This window comes from Aethalodelphis obliquidens, unplaced genomic scaffold, assembly GCF_003676395.1.
Source record: "Aethalodelphis obliquidens isolate GAN/ISIS:26980383/991018 unplaced genomic scaffold, ASM367639v1 scaffold7, whole genome shotgun sequence".
Taxonomy (NCBI): domain Eukaryota; kingdom Metazoa; phylum Chordata; class Mammalia; order Artiodactyla; family Delphinidae; genus Aethalodelphis; species Aethalodelphis obliquidens.
This window is the reverse complement of record NW_020837951.1, coordinates 15073054-15096967: the sequence shown is the minus strand read 5'-3', so window position 1 is coordinate 15096967 and position 23914 is coordinate 15073054. Positions and strand designations below refer to the sequence as shown.

The window sequence follows — 23914 nt, the reverse complement described above, 5'->3', positions numbered from 1 at the left end:
TGCATCGGCAGGTGGACTCTCAACCACTGCACCACCAGGGAAGCCCTTTTCCCATTACTTTTAAAAGTTATAACTTGTAGTCTGACCACCTCTGTCTCTTTACTGGCAAGTTTTGTCCAAGTACATTTATTGTGATTATTTGTGTGGCAAGTTTTGTTATTATGTCTGTTTATGTATTCAGCTATTTTAATGATTCTTTTGTTTCTCCTTTTCTGCCTTCTTTTTAATTAAAAAACTTTCCCCCTATTAATTTCAACGTTACACATTCTCCATCTATTATTTTAGGGGTTAATTGCTTCTCATGCTTTGACTCTCTGATAGCTTCCCCCAATCATTTATCACCATCTAGTGGATACATATTATTCTTCTCACTTTCTTTCCACAAACAGAGAATAGGAGAAAATGTTTGTCATTGAGATAAGTTTATCAACATAGACAACCCAATAAGATACTCTACATTTAAAATATATCCTTGGAATCGGATAATCCCAAAGCCTCTTTCCCTCTTTTGTGTCAATTTGTTTTACTTCCTAATCTTTCTTCCACTTTGTGACATGTAGTGCCTGTGCAGCTATGATTTTAATCAATGAAGGGAGACTTTGCTGTTAGTGTGAAGTCTTCTTGTCCTCCTCTTTGAAGGGGGCAGATATGCCAGGGTCCAGAATTTTCCAGTGATTTTATTTGATAGCTAATTAATGGCCTTCTGTGGTTTCCATGGCAATGCCATGCTTTGCTGCCAGGCTTATCCAAATGGGTACTCTGTTCACTCTTTTACCTTAGCATCAGCCTGTTAATCAGACACCATAGGTCCTTGGTTGCTGCATCAAACTGGTAAACACTAACTGAATTAAAATCTCACTTGAGGGCTTCAGGCTTCTCTTCCTCCCAGCTGGAGGGGAACCTTGTTAGCTCAGAGCGGGACCCAAGCAAGAGATACTTGGAAATCCACATAACTTTGTGTCCTTTTATAGAAAGTATTTTCACTTCACCTTTGAACAGATATTTCAATGTCTGAATCTCTGAATCTCTGTGTCCTTGAAAATTTATATATTTCCCTGATCTTTCCAATCATTTGATATTGCTGTATTCTCTTTGTAATATAAAGTGATGTAATTACTGTTGTTAGGGTAATGGGAAGAAACCTTTCTTACACACACACAAGCACACACACACACACACAGTTGGTGAAGTCTGGGGAAGAACTCGGGTTGAATGCTATAACTGAATTCAGATGAGGATTAGGTAGCACAGTGCATATGAAGATTGTCCTGTTACCTGTAAAGGGCTGTGTAAATATAAGGGGTTATTACGTTACGAGTATTTGGAACTTTTTGGAAGGTAGAGATGAAAGAGAAAGGAAGAGAGACAATTGAATTCATTCTTTAGGTTATAAGGCTTATGGATGGTTATTTCAACTTCTCATTAGAGTCGAAATCCTCACTTTCCTTGGAAGGATTATCATTTAAAAGGATACCCTTTGACACTATTATTTTTACTATTTTAACTGACCCTCAAGTACCCATACATATTTATTCCTTTGTGCTTTCGCATTCTCTGTTCCTTTGGCCCTTCTGCTCCTTGTTATTCGCCCAAGTCCTATTCATTTTCAACACTCAGGATGAACATGTCCATATAAAGCCTGTACCAACTGCATGAACAGAATTCATAACTTCTTCACGTCTCCTCCCTCGCTGTGTGTGACCCCACAATAGCACTCATCATAGTGCACTGTAATTACTGTTTACTTTTTAATTGGTTCATATGTCTCTTTCATTAATGTGTGAATGGCACAAAAGCATGTACCATTTCCTTCCAAATCTCATTTTTCTGGCATGCCTCATTCATCTACTAGGTGTTGAAGACAAGTTTAATAATTTACTGACTTTCTGCAAAATCTTGTGCTTGATAAATAGCTGCTATGTGACCTCTGGCATGAAGAATTTCCAACCTAAATGAACACCAAATCCTCTCAAAATCTGAGGTCAAACAACTGTGTTGGTGTGACGTGCACATTAAGTGTTAAAGTTCGTATCAAAATATATGCTAATTCATACTAAAAACTGGAACATTACATTTGGAATTTCACTATGCAAAAAACAGGATATATCTTCCCCTCCACTCCCCCCTGTGCACACACACTGAAATAAGCTAGATAATTCTTTACTTCTTCTGCACTGAAGCCCTCTCCTTTCATCTTAAAATAAACTATAAGGGGCGGGTATTCTCTTTGAGTCATATTATTACAGACTCTGGTGACCCCTGAGATAGTTTTTGTATTTTATCTACAAAAGCATTGACATGAGGAAAAAATGCACATTCTAGGACTGGAACCAGTGAATGGAAGGTACACAGAAGCTGGTAAAGGTACAGAGAACCATCTAATAATTAGCTCTACTTTATAACACAAGCTGGAATGAGCACTATTGCTCTCCCCCAGTGAAAGGGGAATCCAAGGAACGTGGAAGATAGATCTAATGAGCTTCCTGTTCCTGGAATGGTCCAGTTAGCAAACAAGGGTATCTCCCAAAGACAGTAAAGAGATTTGCACTGGGCAGACGTCGAGACCAGAAGAGTCCTATTTTCTCTCCCAACCCTGAAGTGTGTGGTCCTGTTTCTCTGCCAGTTTGGAAATGAAGATTCGAAGCACCTCTAGCTAGTACCACCCTAGCAAAAAGATAAATGCAGAGTTCCTGGAGAACTGGTAAGAAATGGTATTTGCCCAAATCCTCTACAGAAGTGCTTTGAGTTTTCTTTCTTGCATCTCTCCTTTCAGTTTAAACCCCAAGTCCCAGACAAGGCTTCTCAGTTTTCAGCGATGCCCAAGAAGTGGCAGTGTTAGTGTATTTGTGTGTCTGTGTGTATGTGTGAGTTAAAGGACCTTTTTTTAGATACCTACCTGGGGAAGTCAGCCTGGCAGACTTTTATATTATTATAAATATTAAAACCTACCCTATTTTATTTTGGTTATTGATTTTTTGTCAAACTAAAGTTTAATATGCAAAGCATTTCTAGGAAATCTGACATCATTTCTTTTTGGAGATGGTAGGTAAAAGGGGTTTCTTGATTAAAAGAAAAAGAACTATCAAAACAACCTGAGACTGAGAAACCCTCATCCCTTGGCAGTTTAGTTGGAGTAAACACAAAAGTGGCCAGCATGATTTAGACGGAGCCAGAAGGCAGGGCTCAAATCGCTATTCAGGCAGTAACCATGTGTAGCCAAGGGCATGCCATTTCTCTCTCAGGCTATTTCCCAAACTGAATCAAGGAGGTCACTAAGCTGATATCCAAGGTTCCTTACTGTTTTGAACACCCTGTGATTATGTGAATGCCTCTCCCCCCCAATCCCACCTATTGCCCAGCTTCGATTAGCTTCAGTTTATTCAGCGTGAAAGAAGCTATCTGGGTGAGACAGAATTGTCATTGCATCCCCACCCTTCTGTGCAAATGAATCAAAAGAACCACAAGGAATTAAGGATAAAGAGGAAAGAAATCATAACCGAAGAAATATCTTCTTTATCTATGTCCATTTCCTCCCACAAGGAAAAATGGCAGTGTCGGTTGTACATTACATATATCTTTCTTTTTAGTGTTTAATCTTAGCACCTGCACAGCAGAGATCTTTACAATTCATTGCATATGCTCTCTCTCATCTCCCCCCTCAATACAGCACCTGAGGCCTAAGAAGCAACTCCCTCCAAGCCCCTCCCAAGGCTGAGACCCTTCTTCACGACAGAGTATAGAAATAACAAACATGCCCAACGGTTTTATACAGTTGCTAGAATGTTTTCGTTTCCAACGAATGAAGATTTTTCCTCCTTTCCTTTGAATATTAATTACATTTTACAAATTTGTGTTTGTTTTGCTTTGCTTGGTTCTGTTCTGTTTGTACAACAAAAGGGAACATCCGTGGCAAAGAGTCCAGGTTAACAGAGCTTGGCTGTCATCTGGTCCGACTGTTTGAGGATCTCGGTGTTGTAGAGGTCCAGCGCGTGGTTCACCCTGATGATCTCGCTGTTGGTCAGTTTCAGGCGGTGTTTCAGCATACACGAGAACAAGTCCAGCTGGGGCTTCCCCGGGGCCACAGGGGGGGCCAGGCGATTGATTCGGTCCCGAATATCTAACAAGAGGAGCATCACAGACGAAGAGGAGTAGAACTGGCCGCCCTGCGTGTAGGACTGGTTGACCTGCTGCACGGCGCTGCGGAGGAGGTCGGCATTGAACCTCAGGCTGTACCCGAACACCTGCACATCCGAGATCTTGATGTAGAACTGCCTCTTGGAGGGATCGGACAGGTCCACAGGGCCCTGGCCAGTCTCATTCCGTAGGAGGGTAGGTAGCCGAGTCCGACTACGTAGGTAGATGTGGACCGTCTCAAAAAACGTTTTCCACCGATTGCCCAGCAGGAGGGTCCAGTTGTAGCACTGGCTGTTCTGGAGACGGATCTTCTCCCAGCGCGGGTAGCCGAACTCCCCGAAGGGCATGTTCCAGCCCTCCGAGTGGCTCCCGCTGAAGGGGTTGATGTAGACGAAGAACATGGGGTCCAGGCTGCTGTTGCGCATCTGGCAGATGCGCATGGACATGCCGATCACCATGTGGATGAAGTCCATGCGGTTCTTGTTGCTCTTGAGAGTGAGGGACATGCGCTTGCGCCACCGGGGGTCAAAGAAGGTGTCGAGACGGATCTCGTTGCTGATGAAGGTGGTGTGGACGTAGAGGCGCGAGTCCATCTTCTGCAACAGGTACTTTAGCTCCAGGTCCTGGAAGTCCAGGTCGGTCTCGAAGCTGATGAACTGCTCGCTCCGCTCCGAGTCCACGTTCTGTGGTTCGCAGCGGCCTCGATACAGCTTGTAGCCCTTGTTGCAGGAGCCGCAGAGCGAGATGTTGGCCAGGCTGCACATGGCACAGCTGTTGTTCCCTCCGATGATGCAGGGGATGGGGCGCTGGCACAGCGTGGTGCTGCCGTGGCACACGCAGCTCCTCTGGCTCTCCAGGAAGGTTCCCCAAAACCCGTTCTCATTGCAGTAGAGAAGCGACTGGACCCTTGCAAGCCACTGCTGAATTGTCCTGAGGGGTAGAGGTGAGATGGAGAATGTTAACCATCATGGGTGGGCTTGTGGTTGTCCAGCTAGTAATGCAAAGTGGGGCTATGCTTATCCAACTGCTAATGCAAAGTGGAGCTGCCCAAAGAATGAAAGGACTGGGTAGAACAGTTATCATAGGAAGGGCACCTATGATAGTACTACAAGAACTACACTGTAGTTCCTGGTAGTGCCACAGAGCAGCTACTCGACCTTGTACTCTACCCTTCTAATGTTCAGTGTCCTCATCTGTAAAGGGAAGGGGTTGGAGTGAATGTTCTTTGAAGCCCTTGCAGCTCTATAATTGTATTACTCATTCGTCCCGCAGAAGTTTGATTCAGAAAATTAAAGCGTATGAACTCAAAAACCCCTGCCGGATGACAACAGATTGTAAAAGAGCGGCAATAAGAAGAATTTAGGGGTTAATGCTTTTAACCTGCGCCAGGTGTTTCAACCCTCTTCACAGATTCCTCCCATGAGGTTATATAACATCCAAAAACTTCAACAAAAACAAATTATATTTTATATTACTCTGGAGATCAGGAAGTGCTTCCATATTTATGGTCTTATGTGATCCTCCTAGTGGCTTTTCAGAACAGGTAAGAAAGATGTTATTTCCCCCATGTTTTCCAGAGCTCCCAACTCTCAGGTCAGTGAAATTTCCATCACAACATGTACCTCTAGGCCCCCCTCTCCACAGCCTCTCAACACGTTTATAAACAAACCCAAGCCTGTCCGCACATTCCAGCCTCTGAAACATTCCAGTGAAGGTACATACTAGATCAGATAAGAAGCAACAGAAGAATAGGTAAAAAGATGTAAGACAGTCAGCTTAGTGGCCTCTCATCTTTCCTCATTTCTGTGCAAGTCCCCTCTTCCACGCTACAAATAATCCCTTACATGTGTCTAGCACTTTTTACCCTGCACAGGGTACATTCACTCCCATTTCCTCACTTGAGCTTCACAACCACATCCCCAGAATAGCTTGGGACTTGAGGTCAGTCCGAGATCGCTTCAAATCCTGGCACGTCCACTCCTGAGCCCAGGGAATTCCCCCCACACCGGGCTGTGGTGAGGATGGCATGAATTGTTTTGTGAAGTCTTTGTCCCTAACTGGGTAGGTATTAGGGACTCCATAAAAGTTAGTTCTTGTTATTCCTGCCAAGGGACTCTCAGCTCCACTTTCTAGACATGGCAAGAGAAGCTCAGAGGTGAAATCATACAATGAGTGAGTAGAGGAATCTCCTGGCTCGTAGCTCTTCAAACAAGAGTCAAGGAAGCCTTTCTTAAGGCTCTCACGTGCTGTGGTGATGTTGACGATGATGATGACCGGGGCGGCAGTGGTTCCTGATCCGCATTTTTGAGAACTGGAAATGGAAGCCCTTTTGCATTGTACTGCATCTGGCAGGAAGGGCTAGCGATCTACCTATTCTATCATTTCCACTGCCAAGCCACAGTCACCAAGCCCAAGAACCATGAGGTAGGCAGTACCGCCTGATATTGAAAAGCATGTGCGCTGGCCCAAGCAGAACTGAGTTCAAGGCTCAGTTCTGTAACCAGGAACAAGATACTTCGTGTCTTTGAACTCAGTATCCATGTCTAAAAAGAGAATAATAAAGCCTGTCTTAGGCAGTGAGGGAGAGGACTGAATGAGACGGTGTATTTAAAGCATTGAGCACAGAGCCTGGCATAGACCAATTATTAAAAAGGTAATAAGTACTCTCATCCCAGAGAATAAGCTCTTCCTTTGAAGGCATTGAGACACTCTCAGGGATTTCACTATCCCTCTGGGGTTGGAGGGAAACCGTTTGGTTACTTGGGACATTTGGAAATGGATACTGTTGAAACGGCTTCCCAGGGTGCTGTGCTTTAAAGGAGGTGCTTATCGGCTGAGCGAAAGCGGAGGAATAATTAGAGCGCTCTTTGAAACAGCTGTGCCTTTTAACTTCACAGAAAGATCCTGGCTTTGGCAATGAAACCTCCCTCATAACATTCAAAACACTGTATTGAAACCCCTGGTTTTTTGGTCAGTTTCCCCTCCAGGCTCTAAGGCTGGAGAGAGGGGACCCCTCCTTCCCTGAGCATCTAGCTCAGAGCCTGGCTCTAAATAAATGTTTCCTGAATGAATGAACAGACAAAAATTAATATTTTTCTTATTTATCACTTAAAAAACAAACAAACAAACTCCTCTTCTCTCTCCCGAACTGCAGAATTAGTTTTCAATACCTTGCACCCGCACAGCTCCAGGCCTCCCCGCTCTCTGCTTCGTGGGACCAATCCCATTACAGCCTGGAGAACAGCAGCGGGCCCAGCCTTCAGGAGACGAAGCTGGAATGATAATGAGCCGTGCGGCTCCCAGCTCCCCAACCAGAACATTGACTGAATATCGGCTATGAGTCATCTGATATTTTTGTGAGCCGCAGGGGCACGCCACACGTCTCTGATTGCGTGTGGTTCCATCTGACAAGAGCGTCATTTCAAAATGCCTCTTTCAAATGGCCCACACTTGCCCCGTCACTCCCTCTCCAAGTGACAGGACAGTACCCCATTTAGAGCTCCTCTGTTCCCATCTGCAAGGCATTCTATAACCCCGTAGAGCGCCCCCTTTCTCGTGTCTCATCATTGGGACCCTTTGTCAGGACCGCATCCCCCCACTCCTTGAATCAATGCCTCATTGTGGCTGAGCTCTCAGCATTCTCAGTGAGGGAAAGAGGAAGATGCAAGTTCCCGGTGAGGCTGCCACAAGCAAAGGGCCGAGTGGCCAATTAGGATTCCAGCCCCGTCGAGCAGGAGGGACTGGGGACAGAGGCCCTCTGAGGCGCAGCAGAGAACTGCCTGGCACCTGCATCTCCTGACCCCAGAATAATCGTGAGGTTGTGGGCTGTATCAAAGAAGGCATTAATGATACTGCGAGAGGACTAAGAGGCGGGGCACGGGGAGGGGGGCTGGGAGCGCAAGGCCCAGGGAGAGGAGAAAGAATGGAGGAGGGAGATGGGGACTGGGGAAGCGTGAGGAGAGAAGGAACGGCCTCAGTGATGATGGAGGTGGAGGGGGAAACAGGGAGCCCGACCCAGGTGAGCAGACGGGGGCTGTGGACGAGGAGGGCTGGAGAGGGGAACGGTGACGGGATGAAATTAGTGTGGGCAGGATGGAAACGAAGACACTCAGGCAAGCCTTCATGCGTCGTAACTCCCGGGGCCACGGGAGGGCAAACCATCCTTTTCTGAAAGGGGGGTGGGGGTCAGACGGCGAGCAATGTTATTGGTGAGCCCCGATTCCCAAGGTCAGTGAACGTTCCTTAGATTTCAGTCCTTCATTTTGAAGAGAAGAGCAAAACCAGAAAAAACAAGCTTGTCCCAGTTTTTCGCATGCTTGTCCTTAGCACAAGCAACTTCTGATGAGGAGTCCACCTCGATCAGGGCAATCTCCTACACCTTCTCCATCTCCAGCCAGTGCTCTGGGTAGTAACTGCTGCTATTCAGAAACCCTGCCACGCTGGAAGGCATGCAGCACCTTAAATCAGCCAAGGAATCAATGGCTCACAACCACCGAGCGCTCACTGTGTACCAGGCGTTGTGCCAGAGCTCTCCCAGAGCAGCATGGAGAACCGTCCACAGCACAGGTGAAGGGAGTGAGGCCTTGACAAGTGGGATAACTTGTCTGACATCACAGTCAGTCCACATTCAAATACCAAGTTCTCTAACTGCAGCACCAGTGCACTTTCCGACGTACCACAACGTAAAATTATAACGACAAAGCCAGCAAGAAGGAGGAAGCAGGCCACAAGAAGAGAAATATATTGAAATAATGGAAAAATACTGAAACTTTGAATGTGTGAAGGGCCTATTATCACACTCCTTGCTTCCCCTGGACCTGCCAGGATCCCTCTCCTCCAGTCACAGATAATTGGAGCTCACCGACAAGTGCTCAGGGAGAGGCTGGGGACCAGGGGTAAGAGGGAACGCGGTCTATAAATACCATTCCCCAGGCTGGCTGGTGACAGCCCACCTCAGCTCTGGCAACGGAGGAGCGGCTTAATAGGCCAGCTCCAGCGAGATGGGGCGGGGGCAGTTTTCACAGAGGGCTGACGCAGACCCACTGCAAGGCATTCAGTGTGTGGCAGTGAGGACCGCAATTTCAGATGCTTCTCTCTGTCCCTGGGGATCCAAAGCATCTTCTCTTTGCAGCCAAAGCTGAACTCCAATACATCCAAATCAGCATCTTTCTGCTGGATGGGATTTCAGTTCATTATGATGGGAGGGGTGGGGGGAGCAGGGGTGAGGGGAGGGCAGGAAGCTGCATTTTTATTCCTAAAGCTGGAAAACCCTGGGGCCTGGTAAGTAGGCTCCCACAGAGGTTATACATGAAGCTACTTGGACCACAGAAGCAGAAAACCTTCAAGAAGCAGCCTTGGAAATATCCAGCCCATCTCCCTCATGTTGAGACCTGAACATTGACATTTAGTTGCTTAGGTGGGGGATCAATGTTTCTTGAGCGCTTTCTATATCATGGCAGTCAGCCTTTATCCTTACATCAGCCCCATGAGATAGGACTCCTTTGAGAGGAGGAGAGGGCATGAAAGACCAGAGAAGGACTGTGACTTTCCCATGGTCACACAGCATGGACGTAGATCAGAGCTCAGGATTTCTAGATCCAAAGCCTGCGTTCCCCTCCATTCCCCGCTGTACTTTTCCTACACTCTCAAACCCAGGCTGGAGGAGAAGCTAGGCTCCGGGCCATGGGGACACCTCTGCTGCTCCCCTGCAGGCTCTGTCTTTGCCTCAGCCAGGATTTTCTGGCGACCTGACAGGCCTCCTGGTGACACAGCTGGAGTCGCTCATCATTTGGAGGACAGAGGCTGTGCCACCCAGGGCTTCCCATCAGTGCTTTCAACAGGGCACGCCTCCCTTTCGGAACCACCTGGTGGGAAGCCCAGGCTGGGATTCCTAATTCAAGCAAACTTCCTGCTGATTTTAATTGGAGGTTTTGCCCAAGACAGGAATGCAGTGCCAGGCCAGTGGCATTTTAGGGAAGATCATAGGAATCGAGTGCCAAGAAGAAGGGGGGAACAGATTTAGGCTAAAATAGAAAACTATAATCCATAAGTCCCATTTGCCTACCAGGAGTGTTTATTTAAAAGGGAGAGGAAAGTTTAAAAAATGAAATCAGAGTTCTGAATCAATCATTCTTCTATTAATTCCGTAAGACTCTACAAATTGTGTACTCTATAGACCAGAGACTAGTGCTAGACTGGGAAGACAATTGTTTTTAGGTTTCTGACGATGCACTGTTTAGGGGGTGTGCTGTGTATGACTCTGTTGTGTGTGTGTTACAGGAATAGTGCTGATACAAGATGAATATATCAATGGTGTCAGAATGCTTGGGGCTCTACTGAAAGAAGCCTCGATTTATGGATGTGCTAGGGTAAATTATGACTGGCCATCAGACCCAGTCTGTGTTCATCATTTTCCCCAGATTCATATTTAGCTTTAATCATTCCCCTCCTTGAGTTTCTATCATTGACTTAATAGTTTGTTTTCCTTCCTTCTGATAGTTCTTCACATAATGTCAAAGAGCCTCATGGAACAGCTCATAGTGATGGAAGAAAAAACCCAAAGAAGAATTTTGTGGTCCCTTGCCACGATGAAGATGCTTTCTGGTTTGGAACTGTGGAATGAAGGCAATAGGTCTTATTGGTGGAGGGCAGAGGCAGAGGGTAGAAGCGGGGAGGGGAAGAGCAGCAAAGAGAAAACCCGATGGAATCTTTAAAATTAGGTTGTCAGGAGTTTAACTGGGGAGGATTATGAAACAATTTTTGCAAATTACATAGCTCTGTGTCTGGAAGGAGGTGACAGGCAACATCAGCTACATGTTCAAATTCAGCATTTTGCTTTGGGGCATGGATGTGCTGAGGGTAAGGAGGAAGGATCCAGAAGCTTCTTTAGGGCTGACAGAAATGCTAAAAGCGGCAGGAAGCTCCCAGGTGGAGAGCTGCCAGAGAGTTTTATTCTTCCTGGGCGGAAGTCAGGCAGGAGAATGACATATAGACCAAAGGTGAGAGAGTGAGAAGGGGCTAACCAGGTGTAACGGACCTCACCCTGAAGCACAGTGGTGGTCATCTAGATCAATGATCTGGGCAGTGACGGGGGGGTGAGCCAGTTAACAGACATGGGAGTCAGTTAAGGAAATGCTGGATCTGCTCTACCACTATTTTGTTGTGGATATTTGACCTTGGATAAATCACTTCACCTCTTTGATCCTCAGTTTCTTTATCTGTCAAATGGGAAAGGTAACACCTACCTTACACTTTATCTTCAGAACAAGAATCAGATACGTGAAGCTCCTGGGAGGTTCGCAGTGAAAGGAAGCTATCTGTGATTGACCATTAACTATAAGTATTACTGAGGGCAAAGGAAAACTGTGTTTTATATTCCTCTCAGGTAAAAATATTCCTCTCAGTTACTACAACAGCCCAGTTGATTACAGCTTAATGTCCTAGTCTCCCTGTCACTCACCCTCCACAGTTCTAATGAACGCTGTCACCATGATGCTTGAAGAAAGAGCTAGATGTGGGCTTTGGAGTCAGAAAAGATGGGGTATTGAATCAGAGCTCCGCTCATTACTTAACCTTGAGCTAATTGCTTGTCCTTTCTAAGCTTCAGTTTCCTCAACTACAGAATGGAATAATAATACATTACTTGCAGGACTGTTTTGAAGATCAGATAAGATAATATATGTAGAGCTTCTAACATAGGTAGGTACACATTGTCTCTCATGAAAACAAACTATTGTGCTCCTCTTGAGCTCCCAAAGAAAATGGTCCCTTTGAAATAAGTATAGATTTAAAAATCCAGGGAAAGAATTCAATAAATATTGTTGGGTCCATTGAATATTGATATTAAAACAGCAACAACAACAAAACTCTCATTGATACTTAATCTCTTCTATACCCCAGAATCATTAACAGATGGACTGCAGATCTAAATGTGAAAAGTAAAATAATAACATCAACAAAACACCTTTTAGAAGAAAACACAGAGGAGCATCCTTATGACCTTGGAGTAGTCAAAGATTTCTTAACAACAGCTCACCATAAAGGGAAAAAACATGTTAATAGGGATATATTAGGATTAAAACACATGAATCAAAAGATACCATTCAAAGAGTGAAAAGACAACCCTTAGTTAGAAGGGTTAGTTAGAAAATATATTTGCAATATCTTTACCCAAAGACTATATTTATAGTACATAAATAACTCCTACACTGGCTGGATGCTGGGCTAGTCAAAGGCATTTCATGCTGCCTGAGTTTGCCACTCCTTCCTGGGTCTCTTTAAACCAGAGTAGATGCAATTATCACAATTTATATTTTTCTTCAGAAGGTTCTCACTAAACTGTTTAATAAATGTGATTTGTCCCAGAAAAAAAAAAAAGGACCAAACAGGAAAGTAGGCAACTGATAACGATGATATGAACGGGCACGTCATAAAAGAGGATATTCAATAGGCTAGCAAGCACATGAAACTCCCCGTCATTAGTCATCAGGACCGCGCCAATTAAAACTGCGATGGGATACTTCTGAAGCAGGATGGCTGAAATAAAAATAAAAAGGATGAGAAACACTAAGTATGGGCAAGGATGTGGAATAATCAAAACTCTTCTATGCTACCTGCAAGAGAGATCATTCGTTCAGCAAGTTTGGGAAGTGGAATTAACTACTGAAGTATCTGTAAAGCTGAGCGATCCCCTCCCTAGTAGATACCCAACAAAAATGCACATAGACGTTCACTCAAAGGCGTGTGGAAGACAGCAGCACTCTGCCACAGCCCCAGCCTGAAGACTGTGCAAGTGACCACCGCAGCAGAATGGATGTCTAGAAACACAGCGGAATACTCTTGAGAATGAATGTGCCAAAACCACACAAAACAATATGAAGGAATCTCACAGAAGAATGAAAGGTGAAAACAGCCAGATACCAAAGGGGCCACACTGCACAAAGAGAGGAAAAACTGAGCTACCGTGTGTGGAGCCATGAGAGGCATAATTCCCTGGAAGAGAAGGCTGATGGTATCGGAAGAGGACACAGTGGGTTTCTGCACTGCTAATAACGCCCTGTTCTTTGATCTAAGCGCTGGTTACATGTGGGAATTCATTCTGTGAAAATTCATCTTGCTGTACACTTAACGATATTTTCACTTGCTATATATCTCTAACACTTCCATAAAACATTTACCCCAAAAAATCGTCCTTTAAAACAACCAGAAAAACACTATTAAGGCAGCAATATGTTACATTTTTACATCACTTTTAAACTTTCTAAAGCTCTTCTGTTTGGTTCTCTGATTTAGATCTTCACAACTTTTGTGTGTCATAGGTTGGGTTGAGGGGTATCAAGGATTTTTAAGGATATGAAAAACTGGGCTCAGAGAGGTGACGTGACTTCCTGAAGGTCACCAGTGAGCTGTCACATCACTAAGATTACAACTCACCCGGATGTGAGTTTGTTGGTCGATTTGGAGGGTGGAGGTGGGCAGGAGCATAGGGAAATGGTGCTAAAGAGGATAAAGAGCTACAGAAATTGTAAGAAATTAGTTCTATTTCTGACTCAATCCTCTAAGCCTCTAGATTCTTTTCTGAACAAGAAGCCACTTCTGAGCCCCAGGGAAGGAAAAAAAACCCTGAAAATCTAAAAGCAACAAAAAGGGTCTGGAGATACTTATTTTCTTGCCTTACGTCAACCAAGGGAGTCAATTCCCTACTTGCTACAAATGTACAATGACAAACAGGGATGGGCATGGAGACATCCCTGGTAGCGCTGAGCTGAACAAACCCTGCACATCACTCATGGTGAAGCTCAGCTGCCGACACGCAGCTCCCTGCCCCTCACCCTGACTGTGCATCCTTGGGTTGCCATGGGGTTAGGCCTTACTGCCTTCTTAACCTCCGTAAATAGAAAAGAAATGCACAAGATATTCTTAGTGAAAAGCTTCATTGCCCCATGGTTGGGAGGGTACTTCTAGGATTCTGTGACTGACAGCAGGCTACCCCGAGCTAGCCCAGGGTTATCTGTTGGCTTGTACCTCTTCCTCAATAGGACAATTTAGTACACACTCAGAATAGGTCCTTGCCACGAATTTGCCACCTCCTCCCAGGGTACGTGCACCTGTGCGTGCACGTGCACACACACACACACACACACACACATCAGTAGGTCAGGGACTGTCTAAGTAGCAGTTAACTCTGGTAGGTGGAGCTGTCTGTGTGTTTAGCGTGGCAGATTTTCAGAATTCTGGAGTGGAATGATGCCTAGACAAGGCTTAGTCCACGGGAAACAGAGCTTATGTGACTTGCCTGAGGTCACACAAATAGTACCTGGAAAGCCAGAGGCAGAATCTTTCCCTTGAGGAAGGAAGGACCCTGCACACAGCCACAAATGTAGACCGTTCATCTTTCCCCAACCTCTCCCAAGGGGACCGACAGCCTTTTACCTGGGTGACTGTGCATTGGGGGAAAGGAAATATTCATACTTTTCAAGGATTACTGGACACTGGCTTTGAACTGATAGTATTTCTAGGAGACACAAAATGTCACCGCGGTCTACTAATCAGCATAGGTGTTTATGGGGGTCAGGTGATCAATGGGACTTTGGTTCAGGTTCTTCTCACAGTGGGTCTGATGGTTATTTCCGCATTCCAGAGTGCATGCTTGAGATGAATCCATAATTGGAATTCTCTGCAACAGGCAGAAACCCCTTCCTTCCCACTTCTGGCATCCCCACCAAATAATAAAACTTATATATCATGGAATATTCTCTCCCTTTAACCAGCTTCCAAGAAAACAAAACAAGACAATAAGAACAACAACAAAACATGTACCTAAAACATGTACCTAGCAACAACAAAACATGTACCTAGGCCGAAGCATGTTGCAAGGGGCATAAGCCATACGATAAATCCGCTAAAACAAACTCTTGTCTTGATTGACAAAGGTTCAAAAGGGCAATTTTGTATTACAAGATATTTCTTCATAAGGTCTCTGAAGAGTGCACAAACCTCTGTACTAAAATGTATCACAATGGAAAAATAAATGACAAACCCACAATGTACGGCGGGTGGCCACAGATCCTTTGACACCCCTCCCATAGACAGGAGATCTCTGTTCCCCTCCCTTGAATCTGGGCAGATTCCACCACTCCTTTGACCAATACAGTTAAGGCAGAAGTGATTCACTTAGTTTATGGACTCAGCAGCAGCCTCTACTTCTTGTCTCTTGGAAAACTCCCCCCTTAGAGCTCTGAGGCCACTTACAAGCAGGCTGACCACCTTGCTGAAGAGACCACATGAAGAGACCCTGAAGAGAGAGAGCTGCCCAGCTGAGCCCAGCCTTTTGCTCACCTCTGCTAAGGAACCAGATATGCGAGTGAAGCTCTCTTAGAACCTCCAACTCAGCCCAGCTGCCACCTAAATAGCAATGAGTGACTTCGCGTCACCTCATGTGGACAGAAGAATCGCCCAGCCAATTCGGGCACAAATTTCCGACTCATAGGTCATGAGCATAATATAATGATTGGTGCTTTAAGGCCCTAAATTTGGGTCAGTTTGTTAAACAGCAATAGATATTCAAACTATTATATACCATGAGCCCCCAGAGAGAACTCAGGATCTCTCTTCCTCCTTCCATTACTACCAAGCTATGTAACTGTACCAGGCAGAACTTGAAAAATGTCCTCCCTCCCCAAGATTCCAGGCTCTAACCCCCAGGACCTGTGGATGTGGTGAGATATCACTCCCAAGACTGTGTCCTGTTATTTGGCACAGTTGATGTAAAGATACTGAGATTATCTAGGTGAACCTAATTTAATTAGAGGTGTCCCTTTGAAAGCAGAGAGTTTTCTCTGGCCGTTGGCAGAAAGAGAATTGAGAGAGATCCAAAGCCTGAGAAAGACTTGCTGCACCTCTGTTCCTTTGAAGATGGAGTGATCCATGTACCAGGACTGGAGAATAGCCTCTAGGAGCTAGGAGCTAAGAGTGAACTCTGGCCAATGACCAGCAAGGAAAAAGTGACCTCAGTCCTATAACCATAAAGAAGTGAATTCTGCCAACAACCAGACTGAGCTTTGAAGTGGGTTCTCGACATCTTCGTTTCTGCTTGTGAGACATTAGCAGAAGATCCAGCTATACCAGGCCAGCCTCCCGACCCATGGAAACTGAAGGATAATAAATGCATGTTGCTTTCAGCCTCTAAATGTGTGGTAATGTGTTACAGAACAATACAAAACCAATATAGTTACTCTGGCCAAGACACACTCTGTTCTATTTTATTCTTTAATAAAATGACAGGAATCGATTAGATGATCTTTTAGGTTCCCTGACAGCCACGACATTTTATGATTTTGTAATTTTAGGCCATTTAACCTTCCTGAGCTTCAGATTCCTAAGGTAAAGCACAGGTGCAGAGGCCCAGTCCTGTGCCGGTTTTCTTTTACCTGCTAGAGCTCAAGATCTCTGTAAACAGAGGCACCCCTGTCTTATTCATCATCTACCAAGACCTCATGCATAATGCCTGGCACTTAGTAGGTGATCACTAAATATCTGCTGGATGAAGGAATGCATGGATAAATGAAGATTCAGTATAAATATTAAGGTATATATTCTTTGACAAGAACAAAGGGCTATGCTTATATAGGATGGCAACAGAAGAAGGGATATTATTTCATAATGTTGGACCAGTCATTAATTTCTGTAAGCCTTAGTTTTCTCACCTGTACATGGGGAGTCTAATCCTTGTTCTAGCTCCGCCCAACCCCCAGGTTATTATAACAATCAGCCCTTTGCAAAATAAAATAATCTATACGTAAGGTATCTGTCTTATACATAAGGTATTTGTCTTAGTAATAGTTTACTTTTTAGAATTGGGAATATATCTAAGCCAAATGAGGTAAATTTATTCCCTAATTATACCAGAGACTGAGTACCTTCCTGCTGTTATTTTGGCCACTGCTGGTTAGCAGTCTTGCCACCTCTCAGCAGCAGTTCTACATGCTGGGATACAGAGCCATTAGCATCTGTTTAAGCAGAGGTGTTGGAAACTCAACTCGAAGAAGTCTGGCTGAAGGATGAGGATCTCTATTGTCAGGAAATCACAAGCTGTGGTAGCACACCAAATAACCTGGGTCATTGCCTCTTAACCTGGAGTAAATCACTCTCTTCCAAGGCTGTGTGCTGAGGAACCCAATCCCTTAAAAAGAATGGTTCTATGGCCAAACAAGTTTTTTTAAAAAATGCATATGACCCCTTCTCTATTTAATTATTTTTTTAATTCAACATTTCCTAAACTTATTCAATCAAAGACACCACTTCCTCCCCTCCCCCCATCTCTTCACCCCTTCCCAATATCCTATCAGTTCCCTCAAGGGAACTAACTTTTGCCTGGTTTTGACCAAGTGCACATATTGTGAGGTGAGGACATATTTATGGCAGTGAAGAGAGGCTTCTAACCCAAGGTTAGTTCGGTCCCCAAACCAGCCATATCAGTATCACCTGGGACCTGGGACCCAACCCAGATCTACATAAGGAATCAGAAACCTTGGGGTGGGGTCCAGCCATCTGTGTTCAAAAGGCCCTCCTGGTGACTGTGATGCCCGCGCCAGTTTGAGAACCACTGCCTTAACCCACAGATCTGTGGTAAAGCTCATGTCAACACAGGACATTCTCTCTACCCCAAGTTCAAAGCCTCATCATCCCTCAACTTCCGTCTCAAATGGTCCCTCACTTCAGTTCAGCAAATGCTGTGTCCTTCTATGCCAGGCACTCTACCTGTTACTGCTGGTGGGGGGGGGGATACACTGGTGAACAAGAAAAACAGAGTCCCTGCCCTCACAGAATCTGTCGTCAAGTAGGGGAAATCTAGGATTAAACACACAATTGCAAACGTGCCAGGGGGTAGAAAAAACTTCCACGCAGGATGCAGTAAAGACATACTGTTGACAGTGCAACCTGGTCCAGTGTGCCAGGACAAGCATCACTAAGAAATGGGGGTTTGATCTGAAATTTAAAGGATGAACAGAATAATCCAGGCAAAGAGAAAACGGGATTCCCAGAGTCTTCCCGACAGGAATACGTTTCTCTCCTTTCTTACCTTTACTGCTATTCAAATTCCATGTTTATACAATGGGAAGCATAACAGCATCTATTTTACAGGGTTGTTGTAAGGATTCAGTGAGTAAATTATGTAAGGCATTTAAAGCTGTGCCTGGTACATAATAAATAGTTATTATACATTATTATTATCATGGCGAGTTAGTAGGAATAAGAGCTGCTGTCTCAGGACAAGCTCCTGAAATTGACCTGCCTGTAGTGACTTGGCACACAACTGACACTCTCCCTTCCATCTGATCAGAGTGATGTGTGATGCTCTTGGCACACTGAATAGTCATGGCGGGTCGGTTACCCTCCTCCAAAGCCCACGTGCTTCTGGTCCCTCCAAGTAACAAGCACATTTACCAAGAGTCGTTTTGTTTGTTCCCAAACCTGCTTATGCCAGTTGTATTTGCTATTATGTTCCTGAGACCAAAGTATTCTAGGAATGTGTCTTCTACTTTATGAAAAGTATGTTTAGATCTCTATTTTTGTGTTTGGACAATAATTGTAAAACGCTACACAAAAGCATAAAAATGTCTAGGATGAGAAATAATATTAGCTTATAAACTGTATTGGCTTAAACACTGAAGATGTAAGCAAATTAGCTTTAAGTATGCCATTTGACTATCTCTCTCCTTTCTTCCAAAGCGATTAAAAAATTAACCTTTTTGAAATAAAAAAAAGTCAAATAAATCAATGAAATGCGAGCTTTTTTCTGTGGGAACTCATTTGAATTCTGTGGGAAAATTCTATAAAGACCAGTTGATGAAAGAATTGCCACCCACTTAAATAAAGGAGAAGTACCTGGAGAAGACTGGGAGGGTTCATAAAAACCTACAGACGTTTAGGTGTTGCTTCTTAAGAGTCTGTAAACTACTGCTCCACTCTGAATAAACCAAAGTTGGAAATACTATACTATAATTACTATACTATACTATACTATATATAGTATATATACTATACTATACTATACTATACTATAGTATACTATACTATAATTACCGGTGTGGTTTATGCAAGAAAGCCAGGAAAACATCAAATGGAATATATTATACAAACACCCCCAAAAAAGATTTTGGCCCGACTTCAAAAGGCTGGCCAAGAAATATATATTTATATATTTTAAGTTAAAATAAATTGTGTTTATATATGTGCAGCATTGCATACATTTTAGCGTTCCTTATTTTAACTTTTTCTATTAATTGAGAAATCATTGGTTTCGAAATCTGTCTGATAAGGAGCCTGTGCTTGACTTCTTACTATGTGCTAAAAGTGGCATATATATTCTTTTATTGATTTTTCCGATGGTGGGTATCATTTTTATCTCCACCATGTCAATTGGAAAAATGAAGTTCAGATAACTTAATACTGTACCAACGTTCCATTGTTAGTAAATGGCAGTCTACACCTTGGTCTGTCAGATTCCAGAGTCTAAAGCCTTAAGTATCTGAAATTTCATTGCCTCTCTACTACGTTATTACATTTTGTTGGGCTCATGAATTATTTTCTCCAATGGAAAGATCTGTGTCTTAGAAGCAGAAACAGTGTCTTCATCAAAAATCTAGCATCTACTACAACTGTGCTCTTGATTATATTAACATTGCATCTGTGCATTTCTTTATAGGTTATGAAGAGTTTTCACATACAGTATCCAAATTGACTGAGACATCAACTCCATAGGGTAGCTTTTCTTATTATCCTGATCATACAGGTGAGGAAACACAGGGCTCAGGTAGGTTTCGCGATTTTTTGAGGTCACACATCTAATAAGTGGGAGAGCAGGGACTGTCAGCCTAATAAACTGACACTGACTTCAGCTCAATAAAAGATAAGAAGTCACACCCCTCTGCCCCCCAGCAGGAGTCTGTGGAGATTAAATCCAGAGGCAAGTAAGTATAGGGTTCAGAGAGAAGAATCAAAATCAGTGTGGATACTGAAGGTTCTCATAATAGAACGATTATCCTGGTAGCTGGACTCTTTCCATAGACACCAATTAAACGCTGTCTGGAGCAGGAAGTTTGTAGAAAGCTGACCTGGGCTCAGAAGCTATGGCCCCACGATTGAAGCCTGAGGTGGATGCCCCCAAGAGATCTTCATCCGAACAATGCATAATTATGTTGTGCCTGGCTAAAGCCCGGGTGCTGGGTCAAGTCCACGTGAACATGAGAAGTAAAAAGAAACCGAAGACCAGGAGTCACTGGAAAAAGGCCAATAGTTATACTGCCTGCCCTCCAGTTAAAGTTCCATGAATCTCCTTTGTCTTACAATACTATATCCTCTACAAAAATCGGGACAGGGTGTGGGGAAAAATATCAAATCACACTGTCCTTAAGCACCTAGTTGGTGCTAGGAATTTCTTTTCATCTCACTCTTGGAAGTGTCTATTTTTGTCCTTTTTTTTTTTCACTAGGGCGCATTTCCCAAAGTAGTGGACTTAACAACAGATCCTTGCAGAATTTGGATGCAGGTCAATTAAAGACAATCTCAATTTGCAGTTTCCATTTTACTGCCTGGACTGTCACAGTCAGAGGGCCTGAATTTTAATCACGCTCTGTTCACACATTCCCAGAGTGACCTTGAACACGTCACAACTCCCTTTGGCCTTAGTTCCTTCCTTTGTAAATGAAGAAGACAATTTAAACCACATACAATGTAGTATGTGAGAAATCTGTAGATTATTTGTATGGCAATGCATACAATTTTAAAATATTGTGTCAACATGTTTTGGGGACCCCAAGTAGAAAATAATTTATTTGCCCATTCTCTGAGCACATTTTAAAACATGTGTGCCAATTACCATGCTAGGAAGTTATACTGTTAAAGTGATAAAAAACATGGGTCCAGATGCGTACATGGGGCTGACGGTCTCACGGGAGAGACAGGTGTTAATAACTGGGTAAACAAAGGTACAGTGGTAAACTGAGATTTGGGCTTCATTTGGGAAATCAGATCGTTAGGAAAACATATTAAACAAGTCCTGATACAGCCTTTCAATGCAAGGAGCACAGGCTTTTGAGCTGAGATCTGAAAGATGCATAGATACTATTGCAGATAAGGAAGAAGGAAGAAAGCTTCAGGGAAGAGCCTGTGCGAAGCCTATGGGGTGGGAGGAGTGTGCACACCTAGTGAATTGAAAGATTAGTGAGTTGGCTGAGCGAGCCAAGAAGAGGTGTGAAACACAGAGTAAGAGGCAGGCAGAGGCCAGATCACGACAGACCTGTAGGTCATCTTAGGAGTGTGCCCATTCTCCTAAGAGCAGGGATTAGTCACCAAAGGCTGTCGAGATCAAATTTGCTTCTTAAGTAATAATTCTGACGGCCTCCTGGAACATAGATTAGAAAGTGATTTGAGTAGATTTTGGGAGGCTTAGCTAAAAGGCTACTGTCATTTGGGGCAAAAGATCTGAGTTTGAACTGTAGGCTACTCATGAAAATTGACTAGCATCATCAGAAAGCAATATGGTTCAAAGATTCAACTTCCATTCTTGTATCAATATTTTGGAGTTGAACAGTTACTCTGTCACTCTCTGTGAGTGATATTTCTCCTAGGAGTTGGGAAGGACCTCAGAGATAACTGAGCCCAGTTGTTTTCAAACTGTTTTAGCAAAAATTTAAAAATCACCTTATTTTCCCAAATGAGTTTTAACGCAGAATTCTCATAAAGAAAACGGCTAAAGAGCTGCCCCGGTTAAAGGTGAGGTGCACCTGGTCTCTGCTCAGCCTGTACCCGCCCCACAAGGCTCCTGTTTTGCACCCAGCGTTCTCATTCTGAAATATATGCTACAGATCCAGTATGGACTTAGTCGGGCTCACAACAGGGCCCAGCCAGGGGGACTTGAACTCTGGTTCAAACAAGTGTCCTTCTCAAAAGCACATCCTGAGGCTAGATAATGATGCTTTGAAGACAAAGACCCCTTCGCTTGTATCTTTAAGTGTCTTACAGTGTCTGGCATAGGACGGGAGACCAGGTAGTCAGTAAACATTTATGGAATTGCACAGAAGCCAGCAGAGTTCACTGCTCAAGCTGATTTTGTGCTTCATTTCTTTTTTCTCTCCCTCTCTCCCTTCCTCTTTTCTTTCCTCCCTCCCTCCCTGCTTCCTTCCCTCCTTTGCAATGAGAGGTGATTTCCATCACATTGCAGTTTGTAGTTTAGGCAGGTAATCTGAACACCTTGGATCATCCTGCCTCAGGGGCAGGTAGAATAGCATAGATGTTAAGGGAAAGGACTCTGCCCGGGTTTGAATCCTGCCTCTTATTTGATGTATAATCTTCAGCGAGTCAATTAACATCTCTGGATCTTAAACTTCCCCATTCATAACATGGGATGAGTTGATGCTGCCAGGTGAGTTGTCATGATGATTAAATGAGGTGAAAGTGTGTAGGACAGTGCCCGGGGCAAGAGAAATGCCTTAGAGTGTTACCTTGAACCTAAACTCAGCCCCATTCTCTTCCTGATGAATTTAATTCCAAGTTCACCCTGCTCGCAGAGCCCCCTTTCACAGAGCGCTCAGAGTGTACACAGTGCTGGCAGACATACCATCTCAGGTGAGCCAGACAGAGACCCTCTGAGGCAGGAAGAAGAAATTATGCTGCCTGTTTCACAGATGAGAAAATCAAGGTTCAGAAAGTCTAGTAATAGTGACCAAACTCAAAGCCCACTTCCCAGTCTTTCCGCCTTTTTAACTGCAAAACATAAGGACATCCTGGTAGCGAAACAATCCACAGGAAACTTCTCTGTGGGTCCCGCCTTTCCTCGACCTGTCTAACTGAAGTACTATGGTCTGACTCTAGGGCCAGCTCCTGCACAAGCTAAAAGAAATCCACCACAGTATCCCTGGGACCCCCCAAATTACCTAATATGTGATGGAAACCCAATCTGGTTGGGTGTTGCATTCCCCATTGGCAGGTGTGGTCTGGAATTAATCCTGCTACCATCATCCCAACAAGCACTGACCCTTGGGGGTGGGATGGGTCTTATTTATCTTAATGCTTCCAGAGCCCCACACAGAGTAAGTTCTCAGGAACTCCTTGCTAAGTTGACCTGCACTGAACCTGACCTCTTCTCTGTACTTACAGGGGCTGTGTCTGGTGTGTCTGCCTGGGCTCCAGAGCTGATTCCGGGTTCTACAACTGGTGCCGTTTCTTGAATCTCAGCACACTACACTAGGGTCTATAAAACTCTACTCCTGGTCTGTCATCACCCACATGACCTTGAGGGGCTCACCCTGCCCGTGACATCATCCTACACTCAAGCCAAGGTGCCCCAACCCAGCGCAGCCACCTCTCCTGCTTCTGCTCGCCTCCTAGAGCCTGCACAGGGCTCCTGACCGCCACACCCACCCATGGAGTCAGCAAGACCCTTCCAATCCTGCTGCTTATCTGCCCTGTGACCTTGGACAAGTTAATTTAATTCCATCTCTGCCTCGTCAGCTTCCTTACCTATAAAACAAATCCAATCGCATCCACTTCATAGAGATAATGTGAAGATTAGATGAAAAAAATATACATCATCATTATCATCCACACTCAGACTCACTGAATATCACTGTGGGCTAAGCAATTTGTATGCAAAATCAGTGCCTGGTAAAAATAAGAAAAATAGCTTAACACGTATTGAGTGTTTTCTATGTGCCAGGCCCTGTTCTAAACAGTTTATGTGGGTTCAAGCATTTAATCCTCAGAACAACCTTATGAGATT

The 23914-nt window shown here is 44.2% G+C and overlaps 1 protein-coding gene across 1 annotated transcript in view; it reads right to left on the bottom strand.

The window, feature by feature from the left end:
* Nucleotides 1–3762: 3762 nt before the first annotated feature.
* Nucleotides 3763–23914, bottom strand: part of BRINP1 (BMP/retinoic acid inducible neural specific 1) — a 182018-nt gene continuing 161866 nt past the window's right edge. The window contains exon 8 of the mRNA XM_027105976.1: nucleotides 3763–5064. Coding sequence (XP_026961777.1) covers nucleotides 3924–5064 — 1141 coding nt within the window. The 3' untranslated portion in view covers nucleotides 3763–3923. The remainder of the gene's footprint in view (nucleotides 5065–23914) is intronic.